The sequence below is a fragment of the Sminthopsis crassicaudata genome, chromosome 2 (assembly GCF_048593235.1).
Source record: "Sminthopsis crassicaudata isolate SCR6 chromosome 2, ASM4859323v1, whole genome shotgun sequence".
NCBI lineage: Eukaryota > Metazoa > Chordata > Mammalia > Dasyuromorphia > Dasyuridae > Sminthopsis > Sminthopsis crassicaudata.
Genome location: NC_133618.1, coordinates 609,132,393 through 609,154,215, shown reverse-complemented (window position 1 = coordinate 609,154,215; position 21,823 = coordinate 609,132,393). Strand labels below are relative to the sequence as shown.

Sequence of the window (21,823 nt, the reverse complement as noted above, 5' to 3'; positions counted from 1 at the left end):
CTGTTGCTCCATGATTTCCCTTGATTTCCACCCTCCAGCCAGAAATACTTGTGCATGTATTTATGTTAACTGCACGTTATGCTTTACTTACATCTACAATATTCAAATTTACTTTATAATTACTTGTCTTATTCCTGTCATTACTGTGAAGCAGCATCAAGCAATGCAAGTTTCAAACACTGCCCAAACCAGTTTACAATGTAACTGGGACAAGTTGTACACAAATACACCATGTTAATTAGTAGTTTTTCCAAGTCACTATGCAGCCACAGGGATCTGTTTCTATCTTTGAGTCTGGTTCTATTAGTGTAGTAGATAAAAGATTCACATTCCATCTGAACCGTGCTAGTTGTGCAACTATGGTTTACTCTCAGCGTCATCCCTCAGAGTCCCACAAGTCTGAGACTCCACATTGAAGACACTGCTGATTTGCATCAATAAATGGCATATCCACATAAGGAATTCCCTACACTAATTAAAGGTGCTTAATAAAGGTTCTAATCTTCATAAAGATTCACTTTAGTCTGGGGATCCTCCAAGAACCATGAATCTGATTGGGAAAAGGAAACATCTTTATTTTCACAGTCATTTAATTGAAAATCATGTCTTTCAATTGTAAATGTATACAACTGATACTTTCAAAGTATCTGACACATATCATGATCTGGAATAAGAGGAAAAATAAAAGTTATAAGGCAAAAACTCTCAGTGTTGTTTCCTCAGGATAAAAGTGCATTCAATGTACACAAGAGGTGTTTGATAAATTTATTATAGGTCAAATGATCTCATTTAATGCCCCAGCCCTGTTTCTGCTCTTCACTTTTTTTCCTTATCTTACTCTTTTCCCTTTTCAAAACTGTAACTTTAGTTACTTCCAAAACTATGGCTATTCTATATTTCTAAGGATGTTTGCTTCAGTCAATACAGATTACTATTATTTAAAGACTCTCAGGCTTTCAGGAGTTTCATAAAATTAAAAACTCAATAAATTTATAAAAGTTTGTGACCAAATTCTTGAGGTAAACATTTTAGAAATAAAATGGATTATTTTTAAAGGGTATTTTCCTCGACAATCCCCACCAATATATTTGTAGAATGCTATTTTAATTCACTAAGAGTATGCAAGCAAGCTTTCTTTGATAACCTAGAATAAAATTACCTATTTTTATATGATGCTGGTACATTTGCATAACTTTCAACTTTAAAATTAAAAGAGGGAGTATAGGTGTTACAGGAAAATCAATCATACTTCCCAATTTCTTAATTAAAAAACATGACTTAAACAAAATTGCAAAACAATTCTTTTATTTATTTATTTATTTTGGGAGAAAATAGTATGTTCTGAAATTCAGGTTATTTAATAAATAGACAGATAAGAAAAATCCATTTCACCAACAGTTTTACTGGAGTGATTCATCAGTTCTTAAATACCAATCCTAGTGCAAGAAAACATTGACATCAATAATTTAAAAACAAAAGCAATCTACTTAGCTGCCTTGGGCCCATAGTTCTGTTCTCCACTGTGAAGAAACAAATAGAATATAAGCTCTTTTGGGACAAGAACTATTTCATTTTCATATCTCCAGTGTTTAGTACCTTGACATAATGAGCACATATTTGTTGAATTGGAGTAAGACCATTTCGGTATCTTCCAGAACTTGCATCACCTACCTAATTGAGAAGAGGTTCTAATGCAGGTATGTCTAAAGCACCATACGCCCAAATGGATGCCAAGGGCTTTTGTTAAAGAGGAGCAAATTCCTTAGGAGTACAGTGAAGAGGATCATTATTCCAATGAGGTAAATTAAGTCTAAAACAGAAGATTTCTTGCAAGTGAGTTCTCAATTAAAATAATCTACATGCAAAAAAGGTGTTTTGCAGAATTTACAAATAGTTCTATTTGTACCTGGAAAAGTTAATCTCCTCCTTTATTTCAACTTTTTCCTTTTCATTTCAAAATCCCTAAGAATCCCAGCTCACTTAAGAAGTCTTGTCAAATTATAGTTTCTTATTTCCCCTAGTTCTATCCTAACATAGCCTGCAAATTCCAGTCAATCTCCATCTCTTCCGATCCTATTCTCTTCCCTCAACTACATTTTAGTGGAACGGAAAACAAAGACACATTCATTGGAAAATTATATAATTTTTAAGTCAGAAGGTATTTAAAGACAATTAACTTCAACCTCTTCCTTTTACATAAAACTGAAACCTAGAAACAATGAACAATGTCACACAGCTAGTGGCAGTTGTGACAATATTCTACAACTGCTGATCCTAATACTCAGTTTAGTCTAATTGTACTCCAAATGGAAAAATTCCCCATTCACTTATTTTCTTCTCTCTATATATTTTGTACCTGTTGATACATATCAGTTTTACTTTGCAATCTTAGTACACACAATTTGGGGCCTAAAAATGTTTTGGTAGTTTGAGAATCAATAAAACACATTATGGCTGTTATGGCAAAAATATCAAGTTTTGGGGGTTTTTTTTTAATTGTTTTATGTTCAAATTATTACAAAAAAAGAGAAAGTTCTTTAAAAAAAAAAAAAAAAATTGGGGGTAGAAAGCCAAAAAGCTGAGACCCAGTCTACTGGAACATCAACAGTTATGTAAAAAAGAACTTAATACCTAAGTATGTATGGGCAAAAATAGAAATTCTTAATTGGAAGATTGTCCTGGAAATATTTGATTGTACTTGCTTCAGTTTAAGCCATAAGGAAAGGATATAACAGAAAAGACAAAAGGGATATTTCTGCTTTTACCACAAGATTTGCTAGTGAGAGGAATAGTTAGGACACAGAAGTAGTTGAGCGCCTAACCACAATTGGCCCAATTGGGTTAAAGACGTTTTCTACCTGAAGGATAATCTTCCCAAAACAGCTATTCTGTAGCCCAAAAACCTACACTTGCCTGAACAAAGAGGTTTCTGACATTGGAGGGAATCACAGTAGCTTCCAACTGAGGTCAGGGAAGACAACAAACAGGTCAGAAGAGCACCAAAGTGACAGATTTCTTAGATCTCAACTTTTTGTATTTATTAGCACTATCTTAATTCAAGAAATTTATACTGTTATTTTAACAGTAACCCACTGAAGAAAAGGAATATCAACTAGACTGGTCTCTTTTACCTCTCAATTATCTATCACTAGAATAACCCTAAGACTTGATGATCACTTCGGTGGCCGTTATTGGAATGGTAAGCACGTTGACTGGCCTATTAAGAAATGAGGAGCTTTTACCAAGTTTGTCCTAGCAAAATAATCCTAGCAAATGGGGGCGGGGGGGGGGGGGGGGGGGTTGAGGGAGGGAAGGGGAAGTTAAAGTCACATACCACTCTGAAATAAATTTCTAATCTTTAGAATAAAATCATACTTTATTATTTATAGGGTACTGGCATTAAAGATTGAAAAAAAAAACTAAGTCTTTTAAAATGCACAACATTAAGTTGTCATTAGATATTAATACAGTAGACTAAAATTGTTGTGTAAACACAATTTAAGATAAATTTAATATTAAAGAGAAAGTCATTACAGAAATTAGCAATGCTTACCATTCTTGAATTAACACCATTATGCATTATGAATATATACTGTATATTTCCAATTGATTCCATTCTTAGGCTCAATTTAATAAACACAATTGTAACAGGTTTTATTTATATGAAAAATACTTCACTAAGAAAGTAGACAAACTGCACAGAAATAGTACAAGTGTCATGTGCATAGCAAGATAGCTTAAAGCATCTACATATGGCTTTTTTAAAATAAACCTCTTGGGGAAATGGCCCATTTTGGACCTTTTGTTACAGTTGATATATGTAAACTGTTTCACATCTTTTAGGCACTTACTAACAATAGTGTTCATATCCCTGAAAAACAAATTTACAAAAAAAATTTAATAAAACTAAAATTAAAACCAAGAAAATAATGCTGGTAAAAGCTCTGTATATAATTTTTTAAAGTTTCCAACCAGTTTTATTAGTGCATGCCCAGAACTAAAATAAAACAAACTTTTTAGGCCAAAAAATGTCTGTGCAGGATTTATAGCAAATAAGCCATATACAAAAATATGTACACATCTAAAATCTTAGTTATGTACAGAAGAAAAGCCCTGAAGATTTATTCCAATCAATAATAAAAATATATAACACTTACAGTAACCATGTAACAAAAAAATCTTTTAGATCATGTAATTTTACAATACAGATGAGTTTTGTTATACAAAGACCTAATAAAAGTCAAATCACATTTCAAAAGCAAAAAATTTATATCTTTAATTCTTCGGTGCAGCAACTTCATTTTAAGTATGTTCTTATCCAGGCATCCACTAGAAAGTGGCCCTGAGTTTTGCCACTGTATACTACTGTTATCTCCCTTTATTTCTCTGATACCAATTGGCTGTTTTGCTTTGGATTTCCAGTCCTCTAAATATTAATAAAGCCACTTTACTGGAGGCATGTGTGAAAGATATGGGAATGATGTTTTATTAGTCATGGAAATGGGACTGGGTTTTTTTTTTCTTCCAGAGCTCTGAGATTACCAGATTGCTGTTGTATAAATTTAAAAAAAAATCTAGAAAAACATTTTTTTTTCCCTGAGAAGTGCCTACTTGTAGATTTTACATCCAGAAGAAAAACAGCTAGAATCCACTAAGAACAAGAAGTTCCCTAGAAAATTCAATTATCTAAAGAAATCTGCCACCATCTCTTCAACAAGGTTCTTTAATTTTGAACTGAAAAAGACATTTCCTTGTTATTATGCAGCCCAATATCAGCCTTTAAATCATCTCTGGATAGCCCCTCTAAAGTGTCAACCTTTATTCATCACAGGATATTATTTTGGAAAAGTAAATCTTAACAGGCAAAGTATTTACTGATTTGCTTTACCTATCTATTCGGAGACAACTCTTATACAAAAATGAGGTACCCACTGATATCCTAGTTATGATGAATTAACTATAAGTCAAATATACTATACACTCAATCTATTTCCTTCAGAGAGAATCATAGATTAGAGCTGAAAAGAACCTCAAGGTCACAATCAGTTCTACCCTCCTCATACAGAAGAGCAGAATGACTTGCCTAAAGTCACACAAACATTAAATGCAGCAGAGCTAATTGTGAAGAGGATCTCTGGCTCCAAATCCAGCACTCTTTCCACTGGAATACACTGCCTAAAAGATTATACTCCTCTCTGTGCTAGAAGTCTCTGAGTAATCTAGACTGAGAATAGAAGCCTGGAAAGGAAACCAAGACAAAAAATGTTAGCTTCTGGATGGGAGGCTAGTGCCACAGAGGAAATACTTACCAGGTTTTACAGGACTGATAACAGCTAAAGCAGTGTTGAGCCAACCCCCACTGTAATATACATTCCCAAATAAATTTAATATAACTTAATGGGGAAAAAAAGATTTACTTTTCAAAATTTTTCCTTTTAACCTAACTTCTTGAACACATTCTTGCAAAAGAAAAAAAAAAAAAAAAAAACAAAACCCCAAAAAACAAAAAAGTACATCTGTGCTATAAATTCAAAATGCATGCATATTGTTTGCTTTTTCAAAATGCTGCAACTCTGCTTTCCCATTAAAATATAACCAGCTCCAAAAACAATTAATATTTAAAAGCTTAACTTCTGGTATTATGCTGAAATAGAAAACATCTGCAAATCATAATTGATTCTTTTAAAGTAATTTTTTTAAATAATCAAGGTAAATTATTCTAACATATGCCAATCCCGAGTAGCTTCCATTAAATGTCGCTGTCCATGTCCCACCCAAGCATCCTGATCGTCAAATACTCTACCACAATACCAGCAGTTAAATTTTGTCTTCAAAGTATTATCAGAGGTAGTTTTCACAATCTGATAATTATTTTTGCTTGTTTTTTTAAGCGTTAATTTTAACACAAATCTTTCTTTCACAGGATTAAGCACTTTATGCCTCTTGGCAAGAAAATCATCACTAATTGCTTTAGAAATGTTACAACATGCTGGTTCCAAAAGTGCCTGAATTGTTCTTTTTGACAATGAAACTTTGAGTACGTGTCCTTTAAACTTAGCAATACTCTTCATTACGTTTACCACTTCTGGAGCATCTACATCAGGATGGTTTAAAACCACAACCGGCTGATTTCTTCTAGGGCATTTTACCAGTTGTGTAGAACTGAAAGGAAAAAGTCGCAAAGTCCTAACTGTGTCCTTAGGAAACCTTGGTCTGTAAAGGTCTAACACATCATGAAAATCTTCAGGTTTAGTTTTTCTTTTACTCTTCCTATGCAACACTGCTTTTTTTCTAGGCCATTCCTGGAAATTTCCTCTCCACTTTGGTCCAAAGTTCCTGTTTTTATATGTGATCATAGGTTCAGAAGATTTATGTCTTACATTAGTTTTTGTTTTTGAAATTTTTCTCCTGGTAGACTTTCTATTACTGAAGCCACTCCCAAATGAACCCTCGGTCTGACACTTCAACAGCTCTGTCTCTGGGAGGCTGGTGTTACCCACTGTTCCTTGAGGAGGTATGGGGCATATTGCTGTAGAGGTTGCGATAGTCGTGTTTGCTGGCATCAATCTATCTTTTAAGAGTAAGGCATCACTGGAAGAAGTGGGTTGTTTCTCCTTTGCTGTGGAAGTTTGATGAGATCGAATGATATCTAACTGTAATGAAGACTTAGGACTCTTTCCTGGCAAACTGTTATCAAAAGCAGGGTTCTTAATTATTTTCAGTAGTATTTTTTGCTGTGTTGCTCCAGTTTTCTTTGGTTGATGATTTTGATGCTCATAAGTGCTATTCTGTAATAAATCAGCTGGCCCTATTTGCGAGTTATTGGGAGTAATACATCTTAGGAGAACTGCCTGTTGGCCATCAGGCAACAGTGCATAAAAAGATTGTTTCTGCTGAACTTCACTCTGCTGTTTCACTGAATCCATAGAATGTGACTTAGTACCTTGACATCCAGACAGTGTATTTTGAGAAGAAATTCTATTCCCTGAAGATTCTGCTGAGTTTCTAATAAGATATGATGCTTTAAATGACGTGCTATTTTCTGAATTGACAGTCATATCAGGTCTACTATCAAATGTAGAGGGGTGAATTATATTTGCTGGACTATCATTTTTCAATTCTGCCCTTACAGAAGGTATTTTGTCTTGCTCCTTAGCTGCAGCTCCACCAAAAACTTGAGAACTCTCACTTGTGATGTTGGCTACACTTCTAAGCACTCCATTACTTAACCTTAGGACCACTCCAGGTTTCTTGTTTAAAAGGAGAGATGATGGTACACCTTGAGCCATATAAATACCCGGTGGATTAGTTGATGAATGACTTCTTCCTGAAACAAGCTGTAATCCAGATTTGCTAGCAAGATGCAAAGGTAAAATAAATCCTTTAGGAGATGACTGAACTAAAATTGTTTTGGGGGGTTCAGAATTTATTGGTGGGCTCAGAACATGAAAAGAACCCAGGCCATTAGAATTTTCTGGAGTAGCTTGTACTTTGCTTTTTACAAGCTGCTGAGTTATTACTGTATCAGAATGTGTTTTAATTAATGTGCTAAAACCAGCAGTTCTGGGTATTTTCTCAAAATTTCCCAAATCATTTGGTATTGATAGTTCTTGTTTTTCTTTCCCCCCACCTATTTCTGTATTTGTTGTACAGTTGTTGGCACTGAGATATTTTGTATGTACACCAGTACCTATATTACTTGAAGAAATGGGTAAAGTGCATGGGGTTTCTGAGTCTTTAAAATATTCAGTTATATTTGTTTTTCCCTCATTTTTCAAAAGTGGCTCATCATAAAGTTGTATTACTTTATTTGGTTTTGTATTAGAGTCTTTTCCCACATTTGAGTTTTCCTTCAATACATCTTGTAACAACTGGTTTTCTTCAGGTGACAAAATATTAGATGCCTGCTTACTTTGTAGTGAGAAAACAGATGTGATTTTAGGCATTGTGAATGAATCAGCAGAAGTGTCATCCTTCCAATCTGATTTTTCAGGTACATTTCCTAAATTTTGATTTGTATTAGCATCAAGATTCTGTATGTTAATATTTTGTACTGTTTCTAAAATTTCTGCATCAAGTTCACAGTGGCTTTTTAAAGGTTCAAAAATGTCTTTAGTGTTTGAAGGGCAATAAGTTTGACAAATCTTTGATGGAAATGGTTGATGGAGGTCTGGATTTGTATTCCTTCCCAATGATGATGAGACTGATTCACTTCTTGCATTATACTGGTGTATAGCTGTTTTACTTGAAGATTCTTCAGAGTTTTCATGTGCTGTCATTGAAATACTGCATGAGTTATCCAAAATGTCCATTTTTGAGTAATTGTGAAAAGGTAATGATCCTTGATTAGAGGATGGCATATAGTTGAGATCATTAATACTGGAGTTATTCAACATCCTACTATGTTGTGCTTTTGGTTCAACAGATTTTATTTCAATAGATTCCAAGTTAACTGGGTTCTTACCTGTGGCACACAATACCTTAGGATGATTTTGAGTAACACAACTTCCCCATGCTCCAACATTATTACTTATTCTAAGTTTAGTGGTCAAATTCAAAGGAGCTGCAGTCAGTTCTGAATTTGTTGACAAGTGAGGTGTACTTTTCTCAGCACCTCCTATCTGAGATTTACTCCTAGTTTGAGCCATGACAGCCTTTTCTTTTTCCGGTGTTGTATTCCGTGAAAACGGAGAAGTAGAAAATGATAATGGATTAGATGTACTAGTGCAAATTGCGTTATTTAAATCAGATGGATGCAGTGTAGCACCTGTAGATAATCCAGTGGTTTTAGCTGTATGATGCTGCAAATCAGTAGTGTTGTCCCTTGTAATTTCAGGCTGAAGACCTGGAGAACATGAACTCGATTTATTGGTAGGCAATATTTTTATGACTATATGTTGTTTTCCATCTACCATTTTGAACCCCATAAATTTAGCACTATAGTTGGCAGGAACTGATATTTTATTATTTTTCATCATCAGCACCGTGGGTCCATGTATAACATTCTTCAAAAATCCAAAACCAGAACTTGATCCTTCTTCAGGTTTACTACACTGACTGTTAGGTAAGAGATTTCTTGTTTCTGATTCTGGTGCATCTTGCTTCTGATTCCGCTTTTCAATACACATGGTTTCATCCTTTTCTTCATTCACATGCTCCCATACATTACTCTGTTCTTCAGATTTAATCTGAATTTTATTATCATTTTTAAGCACCTGTGTGTTTTTTTCTACATAGCTGTCATTTCCATTGTTCTCCTTCTTCTGTCTCCAAAGCGTCTTGTTTGATGTTCCTATTTTGTATCGTCTTAATATTAGCTTAAGTCCAGATGTAGTCTTCACTATTCTTTTTTCACATTTTTCCTTTTCCAGTTTATCTTTTGCATATAATTGATCTTTGTGCAAATCTAACACGTGTTTTAGAAGTTGGTCCTTCCCGGCAGCACTATACTTACAATATTGACAACTGAAGGGAAAAGTAGTGGAATGAACAAAGAGATGCTGCTGAAATTCTCCTTTGGTGAAACTGATATGATGACATTTACTACATTTATAGCGAATATCATTATGTCTATGAATATGCTGAACAAATGTGCCAACGTCCTTGGTAGAGAACTTGCATTTTTCACATTGAAAATTACCATTAACACAATGGTGAACTGTATAATGTTTTGTTAAATCTAATAAAGTATACACATTCTCATCATTACAAATGTCACATTTTACTAAAGTGCTTCGGTGGATAAGTCTGTGTTGTTTAAATGACTGAAAGTCATTTGCAGAAAAACTGCACATCTCACAAGGATATAAAGGTAACTCTCCACAGTGCAAAAGTTGAAAATGTTTCTGCAAATCATTCGGGCTATAGCGAATATTGTCTCTACATTTTGTACAGCTGAAATTAAGTATTTTTGCAGACATTTTCATTCCTTCTTCATATCCTACAATGGGTCTATGCCACAAATTACACTCCTCTAAATCATTTAAAGGACTTTCATCTACTTTCTCGTTGCTCACAGATTTTCTGGCAGTTTGTGGCTTATTCTCAAATAATTGTCTATATATGTCAACCTCATGTGTCAACAGGGCTTCATTTGGAACACTTATCTTGGGCAAATCAACTTTCACATTTTTCAGTTCAAAATTATCTTCTAAAATTCTTGGTTCTTCTGACTCTACAGAATCAATAACTATTATATCTTCTACATCATAATCCTTTTCTAAAGTAGTTGGTTTTCCATCACAAAAAAAATGCTTCTGTTCAAATGGCATGATTTGAAAAACTGATCCTTGTATTCTCTCTTCAGTCAATTCTTGAAGTTATTTATAATTTACACAGAAAACTAGAATATTGTGGCAAGGCATCTTCAAGATTCCAGAATTTTCCTCACTTTAGCTGACCTAAAATTAAAGAAAGAATTGAAAATCTCATCACTAAACATATGTGAACTTTGTATTTTCAAACATTACAAAGTAGACACATTTTAACAAAATCTTAGAAATTATTGGGTTCAACTTCATTTTAAAACTAAAGAAACTATGGCTAAATAAATAAGTTTCTAATTCTCATTAATCTGCCATTAATTACTCTGACCTCTAAGATTACTTTATATTCTAAAGATCTTATGATCTGTTAAATTGTTACTTTAAAAATTTTTAATGAAACTTTTTAAAATCCAGCAAAATATCCATAGCAACAAGGTTAAGTCTTGATCATGGAAATGTGGGTTATCCATTCAACTTCTTCATTACCAAAATTCCCCAACTTTATCCTATCCTAAGTTTCCTATCCTATCCTGTAGATCAGTAGAATCAAACTTAAATAAAAATAGATCCTTGCAGCTGTGTACTGTTCTAGGGTATTATAACTTAATATTATCTAAATTGTACTGTCTTTTTCTAAGTTTCTTTTTGCTTAGCCTGGCAGTCCTTTTGCTGGTTCTTCATCCAGGCAGCACCTGCTAACGGGGGGGGGGGGGGAGGGAAGGGAGGTCCCACAAGGATCTGTCCTGAGTCCCCTTCTCCCTCAATATTAATTTGCTTGGTGATTTAATAGATTCCCATGTATTCATTATCTATTTATGTCTCAGGTCTATTAATCCAATCCTAACTTTTTTCCCATTCTCCAGTATCCCCACTCCAAATATCTATCGGATATCTCTCACTGTATGTCTTACAAAAATCTTAAACTTAACATTATTTCCTCCCTCCCCCACCAAAGTCTTCTCTTCTTTCTAACTTTCTGTTACTATTGAGAGTCCTACCATTCTTCCAGGCACTATCATCAACTCCTTACTCTCCCTGTCCCTCTGCCCCATATCCAATCAGTTGTCAAGTCCTGCTGATTTCTAGTATTTGCCTCTTCTCTCATCTGACTCTGCCATGAACATGGTGCCCAGACCACTACAATATTCTGCTCCTTGGTCTCTCTTGTTCCCTCCATTCCAATGCACTTTCCATTCATCTCAAAGTAATCTTCCTAAAGCATAAATCTAACCAATCTCCCTCTCCCCCCAATTCAGTAAGCTCCAGAGTCTCCTATTTCATCCAGAATCAACCCTCTTGTAACATGACCCCTTTCTCTATTAATGATCTCCATACCCGGGCGCTCTTCTTCCCACATGATGCCCCATTTCTGACTTGTAACTTCCACGGACAGTCCTCCTCAGGCTAAAATTCCCTCTGTCCCAGGGTCTGTCTCCTGACTTGCTGGCCTCCTTCAGGTCACAATAAAAAAATCCCACCTTTTGCAAAGTGTCATTCTCAATCTCCCTTTAATTCTACAACCTTCTATTTAGGAAAACTCTTGATCATTCTATCTGTATCCTGTTTGTACCTAATGTTTACATGTTATCTCCCCTATTAAAGACTGTAAGCTCCTTGAGAGCAAAACAGTTTTGTTTTTTGGATCTCCATCTCTTAGCACAATGCTGACATGGAGTAAGACGTTTAATAAATGCTTCTTGACTTCATTTGCCTTGACATAAGGTTATAATATGTAGAAAATGGCTAGTATTGTGTGAAAAATTCCTGCAGATGACCTACAGAAGAACACAATGTCACACATGATGAGAAGAATACGGTTGTGAATTAACACCACTGAAATCTTGGGTCCATTGAAATAATTAAACAGAACACAAATGTACATGAGCAGGAAAAAAAAAACCAAACTATTTTTCTGAATTTAGCTTACCTGAAAAATACTAGGCAACACTAAAAAAATCTTAACTTAATATTTGGTAAACTATGTACTACTACTATGAATAATATTTTTCTATGAATAATCTTTAATAACAATAAAAAATAAAAACTTATTTTAGCACAGTAAAGTAGAACTATTCACTGAGAAAGATAGGACTTTTTGAGGGAAGTTGAAACAGAATGCTGACTCACATGACCTTTATTAATGAATTTGAAAGAAAAGAAAAAAATGGTGGAATGACCCTAGTGTTTCTTCTTCACTTCCTCTAAACAAGAATGGCATGAAATGATATAATAAAAAACAGCTAGAGTAAAAGGAAGAAAAACAAATTGCCACAAAGTAATTCAATAATTTATAGGGAATAAACAACACTTAAACACCAACAACATTTCCCTTTCAAAAACACTCTGGCTGTGCTGCCCTGTACCCTGAGATATCAATCCCTACTAATTGTGTTCTTAATGGACCGTGGACTATACACACACACACACACACACACACATTCCTTAGTGACTAGAAGTCTATGAACTTCACAAATTCCAGAAGTCATGAAAGAAGAAAAATGGAAGATTACAGAAGAGGGAGAAGTTCAGAAATATGAGGGTTATTGCAATTTTATCATAATTATAATACAAATGAGATATTAAATGTAATAGAGAACCACTGAAGATTACTGAGTAGTTCAAAGAATAGGGGGAAGTAAGATCCCAGTTAAAAAGGGGGAACTAGAGTAAGATCCTTCTATGGAGGAAGCATATTCTCGGGCACCAACGCATATTCTTGGGAGGGAGGGAGGGAAGAAGGGATGGAGGTAGGGAAGAAGGGATGGAGGTAACAATTAGGAATACTGCAATGACTTCCCTAATAAAGAACTAGAGACACTTGGAGAAAATCTTTTTCTAAATAGGAATCTTACTTTTTAAGATTCATCCAACTGTATGGGAAATAGCTGAATCAAAAGAGGTTCATGAAAACTGAATCAACTGGGGCAGCTAGGTGGTGCAGTGGATAAAGCACCAGCCCTGAAGTCAGGAGGACCTGAGTTCAAATCTGGCCTAAGACACTTAACACTTCCTAGCTGTGTGACCCTAAGCAAGTCACTTAACCCCAATTGGCTCAGCAAATCAATCAACAATCTACAAAAGAAGTCCAGAAGCTGAATAAGTAATTCAGAGTCAAAGACAATGAGCTGAAAACCTTCAAAAAGAAGAAAGTTTTCTAATAAATTTTTCAATCCCCCCAATTTTAAAAACCTCCAGAAAACCAATCAATAAAAAATGAAGGCAGGATTATCTGACTTCTAGAGATAAAGGTGGGGGAAGGAGCAAGGCAAATAGGATTGGACCCATTCATGCTAGATAATGGCTCCCCCCACAACATCCCAGCATCTCCCCTTCATTAATATTGAAGTTTGGGTCCCAACAAGAGGATCCTTTGAAAAAGAGAAAGATTTTTTTTTCCTTTTTGATCTGATTTTTCTTGTACAGCATGACAAAGGTGGAAATATGTATAGAGCAATTGCCTACATATGGGACTGCTTTCTATCTGGGGAGAAGGTGGAGAGAAAAGTTTGGAATGCAGGTTATGTTGAAAATAAATTATTATTAAAAAAAAAAAGAGAGGGGAAATAAGGTGCAATTAGGTTAGATATGCAAGACTCATAAGCAAACACAGTAATTCCATTTTCCAAAAATTTAAGAACTACTGTCAAAAGGACTTTCTTTTCAATAAGAATAGTAAGAAGACTAGAAAGTAATGTGAATGAAACATAAGTTCCCCTAAATCCTAGACAGCATGGAATCCAATATAGGTTAAACATGCATAATTCTTTTAAACATTTATCACATTGCACAAGAAAAATCAGATCAAAAAAGGGGAAAAAGAAATTAAAAAGAAAAAGAAAGCAAGTAAATAATAAAAAAAGAAAGAAAATACTATACTGTGATCTATACTCAATTCCCACAGCTCTTTCTCTGGTTGTAGATGGCTCTCTTCATCACAGGATCATTGGAACTGGCCTCAATCATCTCATTGTTGAAGAGAATCATGTCCATCAATTCTGATAATCATATAATCTTGTTGTTGCTATGTATAATGATCTCCTGGTTCTACTCATTTCACTCAACATCAGTTCATGTAAGTCTCTCCAGACCTTTCTGAAATCATCCTGTTGGTCATTTCTTACAGAACAATAATATTCTATAACATTCATATACCACAACTTATTCGGCTATTCTTCAATTGGTGGGCATCCACTCAGTTTCCAGTTTCTTATCATTACAAAAAGGGCTTCCACAAATATTTTTTGCACATGTGAGTCCTTTTCCCTTTTTTAGGATCTCTTTGGGATACAGGCCCAATAGAAATACTGCTGAATCAAAAAGTATGTATAATTAGTTCCACACTGCTCACCAGAATGGTTAGATCAGTTCACAATTCCACCAACAATGCATTAGTATCCCATTTTTTCCACATGCCCTCCAACATTTGTCATTATCTTTTCCTTTCATATTAGCCAATCTAAGAAATGTAAAGTGGTTGTCTTAATTTGTATTGCTCTAATAGTGATTTAGAGCACTTTTACATGTGACTTTATCTGAAAATTATTCATATTCTTTGACCATTTATCAATTAGAGAATAGTTTGTTTCCATATAAATTCCATAGAAATGAAGCTTTTATCAGAACCCTTGGATGTAAAAATTTTTTCTCCAGTTTTCTGCTTCCCTTCTAATCTTGTCTACATTGGTTTTGTTTATACAAAAAAATTTTTTAATTTAACATAATCAAAATTATCCATTTTATATTTTGTAATGTTCTCTAGTTCTTCTTTGATTACAAATTCCTTTCTTCTCCACAGATCTGAAGTAGACTATCCCTTATTCTTCTAATTTGCTTATAGCATCATCATCCTTTATGTCTAAATGAATCCATTTCAATTTTATCTTGATATAGGGTGTTAGGTGTTGAGTTTCTGCCATACTATTTTCCAATTTTCCTAGCAATTTTTATCAAATGCTGTGTTCTTACCCAGAAGCTGGAGTCTTTGGGTTTATCAAACACTCTATTTGATATATTTTAATGAGAAGAGAATGTAATTGAAAGCTAAACAAACTTTAAATTAAAAGTCCTATAATGTTATATTTCAATATAATTTATGATATAAAATACAAGCTAAACCTGTTTCCAAAAAACTTCAATTTTAAAAAATGAAATCTCAAGAATTATCAAATTATTAACAAATTGTCAGAATTTTTCAATAATTAAATTGAAAAATTTCCTAACCTTTTTGTATAAAAATATTTTTCCCTTGTGATGCATAAAGATAAAACTGATGAAGAAAAAAATCAAATAGAAACAAACTAGTAAGAATAAAGACAGAAAAAGGTAAAAAATCATAATTGTGCAATGTGAATGAGATGCAGAGGAAGAACTGATAGAGGCATTAAAGGCAAGAGGGCTGGCAGTTCTGAAAACCTATTTTATATCAGGAATGAATTAAATAGGGAACAACACAAATATATACCACAAAGACTATAGCACTCTCCAAAATCTATAAAGAAATAAGGGGGAAAAGGTACATGTTTAGATTAAGGTACATAGATGAATGGGAATGAGATAAAGAAAAAAGGAAAAGATAAGAAAAGAAGATAAAGGAGGTATCCATGGGTGGGGAAAGGTTATGTAATAGTAAGGCAAGTTAGGAAATAGAACAAAAGTAGTAACTAGGATTAAAAGTAGCATTAGAGGAAAAAAAGTAGGGCTAATAATGACTGAAGTGTGTGTAAATATATGTGTATGTTGGTATGTTTGTGGGTATATAGATGTATATGTGTGGGTGTGTATGTAGGTGTAGATATAGATTCATACATAAATATATCTGTGCTTAACTGCTCCCTGCTTGGGATAGATGATGGAGATGAAAGGGGGAAAAAATAATAAAGTACAAAGTGACAGCGGAGAACAAAAGAGTAATCTAAAAGAAAGCAAAGAAAAGACAGACAATCATGAATATGAATGTCTTCTACTATTATATATGCTTTCTTTCAATGTAAATCTATTGTTGTGTATCTTTAATCTTCCTTGAATGTTTTGCGGGGCAAATATCGATGTTTTGTTTTATCTTTCCCCTTTCTGCCTTTTTCCTTTTCCTATTTTTTTTTCTTATTTTGTATTTAGTTTTAAATTATTAAATGGAAGGGGGGAAAGACAACAGAACAGTTTAACTTAGAGATAAAGAAAATACAAAGTAAAAATCCAAATGCAGGAAAGACAATACATGTTTCAGATAAGATTTTTAAAGATTCATAAAGACAACTATATTTTCTTAGTATTAACCAGCTATAAGATGGCATAAAACTTAGAAAAAAAGAGATGGAAAAAAAATCTCTGCAGTAAATTTATCTGATAAAGGTCTCATTTCTAAGAGACATAAAGAACTTATTGAAATAAGAATAAAAATTATTCCAACTACTTGCCATAAGGATATGAATGATCATTTGTCAAAGGAAGAAATGCAAGCTATCTATAGTCATAAGAAAAAAAAATTGCTCCAAATGACTAATAGAGAAATAGAAATTAAAGCAACTTCAAAGTTCCACTTAATATCCATAAGATTAACAAAGCTAACAAAGAAGGAAATGATGACTGCTCAAAGGACTATAGAAATTATCTGTATAACCATTCTGGAAGAAAATCTTGAACTACATCCCCTTTGACCCAGCAATACTACTTCTTGGGTCTTTAAAACATAGATTAATTTTAAAATTAAATGGAAAGTAATTAACTTTAATGTTAAAAAGTAAGTGGGCCAAAAACAAAATCAAAGAAATAATGAATCATTTCATTTAAAAAACAAAACAAAACAAAACAAAACAAAACACAGGATGCAGCTACAGTTGTATTTAGGGAAAATTTTATATCTCTAAACTCTTTCATCAATTAAAAAGAGAGCCAATTAATAAGTTGGGCTTTCAATTAAAGAACTCAAAAACCAATAAGAAAAAACCTTAATTAAACATGAAAAGAGAAATTCTGAATATCAAAGGAAGATTAACAAAAATGAAAAACTAAATTAATAAATAAAACCAGATGCTCAGGACATTTTTTTGGGAGGGGAGTAACACAATAGAAAAGTCATTTGCTTTTGTGTATGTGCATTGAATTTAATTGTTTTTAAAAAGGAAAAACCAATGAAAATGACAAAGGTGAATTTACAACAAATGGAAATAGAAAAGCAATTGTTAGAAATGATTTTACCCAACTATATGCCAATAAAATATGCTAAAAATCTAAATGAAATATTTAGAAAAACATAAAATGCCCAAATTAGCAGAACAGAAATTAGAGAAGTAACTCTTAGAAAAAAAATAAAAATTTATAAGCTAAAAACTTCTCCAAAAAGATCACGGGTAAAGCAAGAATGTCCATTATCACCACTCCTATTCAATATCATAACTAAAAATGCTAGCTATAGCAATAAGAAATTGAAGGAATAAGCATAGGCAAAGAGGAAACAAAATTACCACTTTTTGCAAATAAATAATACCACAGTTTACTTGGACAACCTTAGAGTCATCTAAAAAGCTAATCAAAACAGTAACTTCAATAAAGTTGCAGGATATAAAATGTACTGATACAAACCATTGATGTTTCTACACATTATGAACAGAATTCCAACAGGAAGTAATAGTAAAAAAGTCCACTGGAAATAACTACAGAATGTATAAAATACTTGGGAATCTATCTGCTAATTAGACAAAAGAACTATATGAACACAATTACATAACATTCTTCACATAAAGCTAAATCTAAAGTATTAATTGCTCATGGATAGGTAAAGCTAATAAAATAAAAATGATAATACTACCTAAATTCATTCAACGCAATTATTTAGTGCCAAATCAAATGACCAAAAAATTACTTTGTGGAATTAGAATAACAAAATTCATCTAAATAGCAAGAAAATCAATGAAAAAAGATAAGGAAGATTTCAAATTTTACTATAAAAGCATAATCATCAAAACAATTTAGGACTGGGTAGGAAATAGAGGCTGAACAGTAGAATAAATTAGGTATATACTATATAGAAGGAAATGAGCATATGACTCTAAAACTGAAGTATAAAACAACAGCTTACACCTCGTACCAAGATAAGCTCAAAATGGGTAAATTATTTAAACAGATAGTGACAACATAAACAAATTAGTGGAACAAAGAAGATACATATCAGATCCATGGACAAGGGAAAGTTCATAATCAAATGAGGTTTACCAAAGGTAAAATGAGTAATTTTGATTACATAATATTTAAGTTTTTGCACTAACAAAATCAATGCTACTAAAATTAAAGAAAAGCAGGAAACTGGAAAATAATCTTTGCAGCAAGTTTCTCTGATAAAGGTCTCTCTTTTTTAAATATATAGGGAATTAAGTCAAATTTATGAGTTATTCCTCAGTTGATAAGTGGTCAAAGGATATGAACACGCACAGTTTTCAAAGGAAGAAATCCAAGCTGGCAATAGTTATATTAAACATTCTCTAATTCACAAATAACTAGAAAAATACAAATTAAAACAATTCTGAGGTACCATCTCATACAATTATATTTGCTAAAAAAATAAAAATTTAAAAATTTAAAAAAAAAACAGATCCTGAATGGGCTGTACATGCATACTAATATACTACATGCAGAACCATTCTGGAAAGTAATTTGAACCTATACCCAAAAAGTTATTAACTACATATACCCTTGGACCCCCCAACTCATCTACTGAATCTATGCTCCAAAAAAATCAAATAAAGAGCAAAATATACACAAAAATGCAAATAAACATATATACAAAAGTCCTTTACGTTGCCATAAAGAACTGGAAACTAAAGGGATGTCTACCAATTGGAGAATGGTTGAGTTACAAGATTATGATGGAATATTCTTGTGCTACAAGAAATAACGAGGAAGATGTTATAGAAAAACCTGGGAAGACTTGTATGAACTAATGCAAAGTGAAATGAGCAGGAGAACAATAACAGCAATATTGTAAAGACCAACCTCTTTGAAAGACTTAAGAACTTTGATTAATGCAATGACTAGCCACAATTCCAAAGGATTCATGATGAAACGTTTATGTTATCTATCTCCAGACAGAGACTAATGAAGTCAGAGAACAGAACGAACTAAGTTTTTTTTTTTTTTCCTAATACAGGAATTCATTTACATGAATATACATGTGCAATGAGCTTTACTTTTCTTGTCTTCTCAATGGATGGGGAGATAAAAAGAGAAAAGGCCAGAATTTGGAATTGAAAATAAAACAAAGTTGAATTTTAAAAAGGAACAAAATAAAAAAGAATAATAGATACAAAATTAAATAAATGTTAATATTTCTATAACAAGCTAGACTCATTATTTGTACTCTACCACCTCAGTTACTAATAATATGATCAGGAATCAGGAATAGCACTGAAGAAGATCAAGTTGGTGGATATGCATCCCAAAGAGATCATTAAAAAGGGAAAACCCACAAGTGCAAAAGTGTTTGTAGCAGCCCTTTTTGTAATGGCAAGGAATTAGAAACTGAATGGATGTCCATCAGTTGGAGAATGGCTAAATAAGTTATGGTATATAAATGTTATTGTTCTACAAGAAATGATGAGCAGGATGTTTTCAGAAACGCCTGGAGAGACTTACATGAACTGATCCCAAATGAAGTGAGTAGAACCAAGAGAACATTATACACAGCAACAAGATTATGTGATGATCAACTCTGATGCACATGGCTCTTTCCAACAATGAGATGATTCAGGTCAATTCCAATAGATGTTATGGAAAGAGCCATCTGCACTCAGGAAGAGGATTAAGGGGACTGAATGTGGATCACAACATAGTATTTACCTCTTTTTTGTTGTTACTTGCTTTTTTTCTCATTTTTTCCTCTTTTTGTTCTGATTTTTCTTGTGCAGCATGATAAGTGTGGAAATACCTATTGAAGCATTGTACATGTTTAACAGACATTGGATTACTTGCTAAATAGGGAAGGAGGGAAAGAAGGGAGAGAAATTTAGAACAAGGTTTTGCAAGGGTGAGCAATGAAAACTACCTTTGCATTTTTAAAATAAAAAGCTATTATCAAAAAAAAAAAAAAAGAAAAAGAAAAAAAGAAAAAAGGAGAGGAGGAAGTTGGTAAGTAAACATAGACCAACCTAGACCTCATTAAATGTACATACAAAAAAAAAAAATCCATGCTGAAATCAGTACAGACTTTTAAAGGTATTCAAAGAATGCTTTTCAAGGTATCTCAAAGAAAGATTTCAAACTTATGAAAAATACCAGAGGCAATACTATTATCAAAAATCTAGACTTCAGGTAACTACTAACCAATATAGAACGTTTATATTTCTCAAAATTTTTAGGAGAAAAATTTATGCATACATTAAGATCCTTGATGTCAAAGAAATAGGTTTTTTTTTCCCATGAAATTTTTTACTATATCTTCAAAATCGTATTTGATCAAAAAAAGGAATATATTGGTTTCCATTGCTATTATTCCCCTTCCCCCAACATCTTGATTTTGCACTTAATCCAAGATGTCTCATGTATATTAAACTCATATAAATGATCATGAGAGGTAATAACAGGGGGCAGCTAGGTGGCACAGTGGATAGGAGCATCAGCCCTGAATTCAGGAGGACCCGAGTTCAAATCTGGTCTCAAGATACACAACACTTCCTAGCTGTGTGACCCTGAGCAAGTCACTTAACCCCAGCCTCAGGGAAAAAGAAAAAAAAAGAGAGAGATAATAACAAAGACCACTTTGTTCAGTATATCCTTCAGACATTAACAAAAAGCATACCCTTACAACTGCACAAAATATGTTGCATGAAGTCTACAGGAAGCTTCACTCCATCCAGGCTTTTCTTCTGCTGATTCTTTCCAATTTATCCTGTATAAAACTTGTTTGCACATGGTGGTTTTAATGTTATTTCTCCTATAGACTGAGATCTTTCAAGTCAGGAACAATCTTCTGTCTTTCTATGTATTCCTAGCTCTTAGTGTAAAGTTCTGGAAACATATTAAGTACTTAAATGTTTAATGACTGAATTAAAAAATTTTAATTAGCTTAGGCCTTTTCATAGGGAATGCATTAAAGTTTCTAATTCTGTTAAAGATCCTTTCCCCCCCCCCAGGGGAAGTTTTTTCTTTTGCTTTCTGGAATACTGTATTCCTCCAATATTTTCTCTCCTTTGTAATAAATAGCAATGTCAGCTCTTACATGACCTTGATTGTGTTACCTTGGTACTGTCTTTTTGAGAATTTACAGAATCTTTTATTTGACTTTGAAGCTACATATTTTGGCAATCATATTCCTACAAATTTTTATTTTAAGATTTTATTTTTTTCCATTTTCATTTTGCCCCCTGGTTTTAATAAATCAAGGAAGTTTTCTTTTGAGATTTCTCAAAATACTGTGTCCACACTTTTATTCTAGTCATTGTTTTCAGGAAGTATTATGATTCTGAAATTGTCAAGCCTTGATTTATTTTCCAGATCAAGTTGTTTTTGAAGGTACATACTTTATATTTTCATGGAGATTTTTAAAAATAATTTTTAAAAAATAACATCTC

General features: G+C 33.2%; 1 protein-coding gene across 1 annotated transcript in view; it reads right to left on the bottom strand.

The window, feature by feature from the left end:
• Window positions 1-5,576: 5,576 nt before the first annotated feature.
• ZNF518A (zinc finger protein 518A) overlaps window positions 5,577-21,823 on the bottom strand; it is a 34,600-nt gene continuing 18,353 nt past the window's right edge. The window contains exon 3 of the mRNA XM_074295948.1: window positions 5,577-10,400. Coding sequence (XP_074152049.1) covers window positions 5,715-10,271 — 4,557 coding nt within the window. The 5' untranslated portion in view covers window positions 10,272-10,400 and the 3' untranslated portion in view covers window positions 5,577-5,714. The remainder of the gene's footprint in view (window positions 10,401-21,823) is intronic.